We start from the raw sequence: 8539 nt of genomic DNA, 5'->3' as shown, positions 1-8539 counted from the left end.
CCAATAAAAAAATATATACTTTTCAAGTCGAGACAACACTTTTACAGCACATTTTCAAGTCGAGACAGCCACAAATCTTGTCTCATGCACATCCCTAGATACATGGTAAATGAAATGAATTAATAAAGAAGTAATTAATGGAAAGTGAAATTGGAGGAAAGACAAAACCCTGAGAAAAGCCACGCATTCAGTGTTGTTCAACAGTTTTGTGAACAGAATACCGGCAAGTAGAGGAAAGAGATCAAGCTCCCAAGTTCAAAATGTGGAGTGTGAAAATTCAAAATTCACCTCTGTTCACTAGAAAATGCATCGGCACGATGCAGGATTGAAGCAGGAATATTAAATGCTTCATTTTTTAAAAGTACTTACGATCCTTAGGCACGTAGGTAAAAAAAAAAAAAAAAAAAAAAAAAAGTAAAAAGATCAGGAAACTGATATTCTCTTCGACCACTTCTGTCCCCGCAAACTTTCAGTTGTTTGTTGGTATGTATATATGAATGTAAGGCGAACTGAAATAAGACCCCCGAAAATGATGTAGGGTCCCTTTGTCTTAGTGTTCTGACTAGAGTCTAGTGCATTGTAAATAAAATTTCACGAGCGTGTTCCGTGGTAGAAAAACTCAATGCTCTTCCTAAAAACTCAATTATTTTTAAATTAGCTAATAAACTGAAAACTCTAATTATTTTAAATAATTGAGTTTAAAAAACTAAATATATATTTTAAATTAGGTAATTAACTACATTTTCTTTTCTACAGGAGAGCTCCTCCGTGGCTAAGCGGTTAGCGTACGCGCCTTTGGCGTGGAAGACCCGGGTTCGATTCCCGGCGGGAGCTTAGGTGGTTCGGATACCAGGTTAATCAGTAGGTCCACGTCTCATATAGCCTCGCTGCTGAAAGGGACGCTAAACTAAAATCAACTCAACTCTTTTCTACAGGGAAATCTCATGTTATGCATCGTATCACTGCGCAGAACAAAATTAGCAATGCACGGAGGTGGTGGCTAGAAATTAAAAAACAAAAATCGCACTTTTCAGGCTAAAGAAAACGCATGATTAAGCAAGCGAATGAAGATAAAATAATCGGTAGAATGAGAATATAGGAAAAAACAGAAGTACCCGTAGAAAACCCTCGGACACTGTGTTGTCCACCACAAACTTATTGCGTTGATTTATTGCTCATAAAATAAGGTAAACAAACAATAAACTTAATTGGAAAGCGGTTATATAAATGAAAATAACACAAATTGAATCTCTCCAAGATTTTATAGTTTAGTGTTACTGAGATGCATATTATTACTTAAGTATTATAGAAAGGAAGACCTTTTTAGCCAATTGAAAATAGTTTTTCTTAATGATTATTGCTAATCATGAGTGCATTTAATAGTAATGCTCGTGCATAGTCGTAAGGAATGTTGTTTACTTGCTCTTAGTATTAGGAGGAACTGCCGTTGATATATAAAGCACGAATTCAAAGCTAAAAGGGTCAGTTACATTTGAACAACCATAGAAGTAACAATGGTTTTCCGAGGAAACTTAAGAATTTTCTTCATTGTTATTGTCATAGTGTTTACAAACGCTGCAGACGCAAACGAAACTACCAATGAAATTTCAGAAAAGCAAATGGTAGACTGTTTACAGGCAGCAGACTTTCAGTGTATGAAACTTCGAGCGTTAGCAGACACCTACAAATTGCTAGAATCAAAATCCGTGGAAGTAGCGGACGGTGTAAAACTAGAATATTCAGGAGACATGTCAAAAGCAAATTTGGAATCGTCCAGAGCTCTCATAGACAAAGACTCCAGCAGTCTTTTGTCCAATATGTTTCCTAAATTGTTAAAAGATTTAACACTTAAATTCAACATATTTCCTGGAGGTAATTTTGTCATATCCAAGAGCAGCAAGGAAAATGGACTCGTTGATATGACAATCGAAGCTAATGAACCAATTGCTGAAGGACGTAAGTGGAAATTTAATTAACAGTTTAAAGAATTGTTCACTTATTTTTTTTTCATATTTCTTTATAATTAGTTCATTATTTATCTAACATTATTTAGTTACTACAACTTTTAATAAAGAGAAGCTGATTTAAGTCTTTACAATTCGGAGAGACGGAATTTAACAGATTTCTGCATCATACAAAATTTTCTGAACCAGGCTACTTACAGGTTTTTTACTTATCCAGGACTAATCTGTCAGCTCCGTGCCGTGGGGAGGAGTGAGCGGGACTGCGGCCCCCTGCGACGGAGTAAAGTGGCACAAAATTCGGGAGGAAATAAGAAAAGAAAAGAAGGAAGGAAAAAGAGAAAGGAAAAATTACTTGGAATATTTTAGATCAACAGCAGTATTTTTCAATCTAATATTTAATTTGGTCAGGACCAGATTTATGCTTATGAACATATATAAAATGGAAGGCAAAAAGTAATAAAAAGCGCTCAAAATCAAGGAGAAGCAGGGTTTACTTTTAAAAAATTTTTTTACGCTTTGCAGCTGGTCTGTCGACCTCCCTCGTATGCACCGTTGCGCTGTCGTATACTCTTGCCCCAGGCGCTGATTTTCCACAGCATGGCACTGCAATCTGTACAATCGCAAGTAAACGAAAATCATGTGCTTTAAATCACAACTTAAAAAAAAAATCCATCTTCAGCTTATTACAGGCCGGGCCTGTAATATAACTTTTATGGAGGGGAGATAATCTGTTGAGTAACGGTCCAGACTCTGAGAGTTAATATTACATAAAAAGTCGATACCTTGTGGTCTGGTAGAATACGGATTAATCGATAAGCTGATGATTGGAGTCCGATTCCTGTCCGATTTACTTACTTTAAAAGTATCGGTAAGAAATATTCGTACTATCGTTACTTACTTATGTAGATACGTACATTTTTAATATAACTTTATTACACAATAAACTTACTGAGCTAACTGAGAAATAAGTAACACTGTATTACATTTTAGGTGGGAAAAAGAAGAAAATGATGATGACGTCCCTGATGATGTTTGGAGGTCTGTACACAACTTTGATTACTCTTGGATTGGTGGCTGTCAAATTTCTCGCCTTCAAAGGTTTACTTGTTGGAAAAATAGCTCTGGTATTAGCTGCCCTCAGTGGACTATCAAAGGTTCTCAACCCAAACCAAGCAAATGTCAACCAACGATATGGCTATGATAACAATTTGGAGAAGAGCTTTACTCTTCCTAACAGACCGTTATGAGGTAAGCATTTTGATTTGAAGCATTGGTAGGTTATGCTGCTTTACTTAAGGGATGTAACTAGTTTTCCCTAGGTTTTATATATTATTAAGTTAATAAATAATTAAAAAAGAAAGACGAACATCGACATTGCTTTAAAAAAGCCTGATATAACCTGCTAAATGCAACTGAATAAAGTACGAGGGAATTTTCAAAAATTTTTGGTTTGACATTTAAATATAGCGTCATTGATAATAAGCCGTACACAGATATGGTGCCCTCTCTGGAAGAAATTATGTACCAGTTTGAACTGGTTAGCCGGTATTACCAGAATTGCAATGCTAAATTAGGACTCTTTTGATATAATCAGACATCAAAAATTTCACAAAGTGTGCACTGGGCGACAACTGGCAAATATGTCACGTCCAGTGAATATCGCAATATCTAGGAAGTAGTTTCTATGCGGAACAAAACGTTTTCTTATAGGGCAAACTTATGTAAGTTATTATATTTGTTGGCCACATTAAATTTTGTACTGTGTGAGATGTTCTGAAAAAAAATAACTAGTAGTAGATTTAATGCCATTTTACCTACAATTGGATCATTTCACATTATTTTTTTTTATGGTTTCAATTGTTTAAATGGGTCTTTGCTCTACGCTGAATATTCACATTTTTTATGTTAGTAATAATTTAAAGACCAATTGCAATTTCAAAAATGTAGGAAGTGAGGCAGATAGTATCACACAATGCTAAGAAGCAGTAGAAAGAACGCAAACAAATGCATGGGTTGGTAAACAATTGAATTGCTTTTATAAAGAATTTCTTGCTTTCAGTCAACATTTAGTTTATTCCTTGAAATCTACAATTTATCAGAGAAAATTATTTATTGTATTCTACTATTCCTTAATATTGATGGATATCTGTCCAGCGTTACAATTTAATTTCAGACAGATACATTAGTTAATAAACGTTCTTTACACTTGTTGATATTTGCTTTATGTGCAACAAAGGGAACCTAGATCTAGCCTCTTAACAATTCGAAATGTGAGAACGGAGCATTGGTTGTATGCTTCTGGTATATTTTATATAATATGAGCGCACACTTTCACTTCTAGAGCCGAGATGACTCAGTGCAGGCACGTAGCCAGGGGAAGGGGTCCGGGGGGTCCGGACTCCCCCTTCGAGACCAGAAATGAAAAAAAAATTAAGGAAGGATTAAACAAAATAAAACGAGAAAAAGAAGGATCAACGTTAAAAATAATTAAAAAAAAAAACTACAGGAAGCCTTTGGTTACTCTTTCTTATGAGGAGATTTGTATTATTTGCAATACATGGTGGCGAGCTAAGCGAGATATCCTGGAAGAGTCAGGGAATTTGAAATTTCGAGAAAAGTTACTGAATTCTCAGAATTTCTGCTACTAGTCAGGAAGATTTTAAGCTTCCGAAAGCATAGTGCCGTTGTATAGCAACATGGACATTTTTTATCATAATTTTTCGTCATCGCATCCTTGCATTATCAAACATGTTATTTCAAGAAAAAAATTCTACTGCTCCTTTAATCTGTCATTTGGAACCGACAGTAGTTGGCGGAATATTAAAAACAAACAAAAAAAAAAAAATGTGTGGAATGTTCTGTTAGCTTTTGATTCATCAGAGAAAGGAACGCAGATATTGTAAAATAGTTTACAAGACATTATTGAGTATGTAGTTTTTTATAATAGTGAATATGTACTTTTTATAATAGTTGGGGTCATAATGAAAGGAAAATTGTTATATTTGAATAAACTGAAGAAGAACGTAAATATTGTAAAATCTTCAATACGTTTTTTTATTATTATTATTTTACTCGAGATTTCTTCATAGTTTTTTATTAAAATACTTGCAATTTTATTGTCCTAACAAACCAATATATGTTGATAGTAAAGTAGTTTAGATTGATCAAGCTCCTGGGCCTTCAGAATTTCATGTCAACCCCCCCCCCCCTTCCGCCGTTACGAAATCCTGGCTAAACGAACCAATATATGTTTTAGTAAAATAGTTTAGAATGATCGAGCCCCTGGTGTGATGACCACAGTATTTCATGTCACGGACCCCCCTACGTGCCTGCTCAGTGGTAGAGCGTTCATGTCTGATGCTTGGTATCCTTGGTTCGATCCCAGCTTGCACCAAGTGAACTTTCTGGTGGACAAACACCGTGTGTGGATTTTCTCGGGGTTCTCTCGTTTCCTCCCACTTTTTTCATTCCACCACTTTATTCATGGCCATCATCACCTTCTCCTTTATGATAGCAGGCATAACTGTGGGACGTAAAACTTAAAGATTTCATTTTATTTTTCACTTTCACTTCTTTGTGCGCTAGTGGATTGTACACTTTGACAATAAATGTGTTATCCATTACTCTACCTGAAATCAAGAAGTGTCCATTTCCGTTCAAGAGTTAGTCTGAGGATAAGAAGTAACGTTTCATTTTTCTTTATGCCTCCCAAGACTAAAACAATAAATAAACCATTTTGTATGTGATTAGATGTGTGTGCAAAATTTTATGGTTAAAGACAGCTATAGTCTCTCAACATATACATTGTTTTATTATTAATAATAAAATAAAATTATGGCGTTTTGAATTCTATTACCTTTAAGTAATCATTTCTTTGTTTACAGAGTTCGTTAGTGTATGTTGAGAAGAGACAGTGTCATGTGTGATCCGATTGAATGCATGCTACATCGATACTGATGAATGACCTGATGTGTGTTTCAACAATTTCCTGCCAACCGTTGCTGTTTCTTTCCATTATACATTTTTGAATGTAGATTGTGTGTAAGAATGTTAAAAGCTTTAATTGCCTTTATATTTGGTTTGTTTTGTACAGTAAAAAGTGCCAGCAATAGCCAATACTTTTCTTAATATTGTAAAAAAAAAAAAAAAAAAAAAACTTTGCTCTATATTTTTCCAGTCCAGGTTTTGCTTAAACTTTTTTTTTCTTGCTTCATATTAGTTCATTGTAAATATCGAAATGAATTGCTTATTATTACTATTTCTATATCGTGATCAAAATGCATTGTTTCATTTTGCTCCTTAAGGGGGCAGACTAATAAATATTTTTCAAAAGCTAACAATTTTTCTTTTGCCCGTTTTTCGTAAGTGAAAGGAGATAATTAAATGTAGCTTACCACAATAATAGACAATGTTATTCTACACCCAAAAATACGTATCGTAAGAATTTTCAGTGTTGCTATCCATAGAAATAACAGTGTGACCAGAATTTGAATTACCCAAAAATCTAGGTTAAGGTAGCGACTAGAAAAACGAACTCAACGGTAATTGATGACTTATCATGATGTGTAGGGTCCTTGTTTACTACTTTTTAAATAACATTTGTATTTATTTTATAATAACTTAGATAAGTTATTACAAAATAAATAAGTCATTACAAAATAAATACAAATATTATTTGTGCATTTTTAAATTTTATTTCACTAGCAATTAACAAATGGAATTGTAATTATATAACATTGTTACATATTATAAATTTAAAATTTTTTCAATAAAGAAATGTCATCTTCATCAGACATTAATTAGTATATATGTTCATAATATTAAAATATTATTGATATACAATTTTAATCAAAGAAAAACTATTGTCCAAGACCTATTATATATAAAACAATTCTTCTCAGAGTAGAAACACCTCGTCCAGTTCCTTGCCAGGTGGTAAAGTGCCAAGGACCGACGGGACGTTACCACGTTGGATAGAAATGGATATGCGCTGTATAAGATAAGTTGTGGAGCGAACTTCGCCAGAAACACAAGAAATGCGTCTTCCTACCTCCCTAATAAATTCAAGACTTCTTGCACCCCAAGCACCACTGGTTTCAATAGCGATTGAAGTGAAAACAAACCAAATATTATTTCAAAAACAGTAAACAAGGAACATAGACAACATGATAAGTCATCAATTATCGTTGAGTTCGTTTTTCTAGTCGCTACCTTAACCTAGATTTTTGGGTAATTCAAATTCTGGTTACACTGTAATTTCAATGGATGGCAACACTGAAAATTCTTACGATTCATATTTTTTGGGTTAGAATAACATTATCTATTATTGTGGTAAGTTAACTACATTTCATTATCTCTTTTCACTTACGAAAAACGGGAAAAGAAAAATCGTTAGCTTTTGAAAAATATTTAGTAGTCTGCTCCGTTAAATATATGTTTATTACTTATATTTTGTCTATAGTAACTCAATATTGTTTTCAACTTCCATGTCATGCAGATCTCCAAAACTATCCTCTTTCTTCACCTTCTTTCACTTTACGTGTTTCAAATCCTTATAATGATAACTCTCTTTTCAATGTTCTTGATAAAGGTACTTCTTTTGATGTCAGTTTTCCTTTCATTTTTTTTTCTCACTTATTTCGGGAAACAAGTTGGTCTACTTTTAGTACAGTTGTCGGGACCATTCAGTGAATTTCATCATATCAAGTGAGTGATGAAACTCCTAAGAGAGGAAATCTGTTAGTTATTGACAAAGTAACATTGTAAAATGGAAAATGTTCATTCTATTGCAGATGTACGGAATCATATTGAAAATAGTTGTAAAACAATTGTATATTTAATATAACTAACTAGATATTTAAATTACGTGCAAAGAAATGTTGAAAACACAATTTGTAATACTGTTATTACTGTTATCTTGTTAATATATATTTTGTTACAATTTCATATGTGATAATGTTGTAATGTATGATATTTTTTATGTAAAATAATATAAATTATTTTGTTAGAGTTAATTTGTTTTTTCCCTTTAACTCCTCGTATTCGTAAAGAAGGCAGGTGATGCATTCAGGGTTTTACGTAGGAGGTAATGAAACACAACAAGTCGATTGATGTTATTAAGAAGGCAAGTTATTTTTATTTCACATTTCTAAACTAGAGAAGATTTCTAAATTATAGGGGGTGTATGTTCTCAGTCAGAAGTGACATATATATATATATCAGAACTCGTTTCAATAGGTGAATATGGAAGAACATAAATTTACTTTTCTGACATCGAGTCTATACCAATTTTCCGCTATCTCCTATTGTTTTTCCTCTACAAAAATTCAATATTACAACCAGAAGCATTATTATTGGCTTTAACAGAAAATTTAAAGCTGAGATTCAACTTATTCACAATAAATTCATACACTATGTGATCAAAAGTATCCAGAAACCCCTAAAAAAACATACGCTTTTCACATTAGGTGCATTGTGCTGCCACCTACTGCCAGGTACTCATTATCAGCGACCTAAGTAGTCATTAGACATCGTGAGAAAGCACAATGGGGCGCTCCGCGGAACTCATGGACTTC

At 33.6% G+C, this 8539-nt stretch overlaps 1 protein-coding gene across 1 annotated transcript; it reads left to right on the top strand.

The window, feature by feature from the left end:
* The first annotated feature begins 1514 nt into the window (after positions 1-1514).
* On the top strand, positions 1515-3211 carry LOC145681634 (uncharacterized). Its single transcript, XM_081753254.1, has 2 exons — positions 1515-1956; positions 2955-3211. Exons 1-2 carry the CDS (start codon positions 1515-1517, stop codon positions 3209-3211), a joined length of 699 nt encoding a protein of 232 aa, XP_081609380.1.
* Positions 3212-8539: the final 5328 nt, after the last annotated feature.

The sequence above is a fragment of the Thermobia domestica genome, chromosome 1 (genome assembly GCF_964235325.1).
Source record: "Thermobia domestica chromosome 1, izTheDome1.hap1.1, whole genome shotgun sequence".
Taxonomy (NCBI): Eukaryota; Metazoa; Arthropoda; class Insecta; order Zygentoma; family Lepismatidae; genus Thermobia; species Thermobia domestica.
The sequence above is the reverse complement of the archived record's forward strand: the minus strand, read 5'-3'. Positions and strand labels throughout refer to the sequence as shown.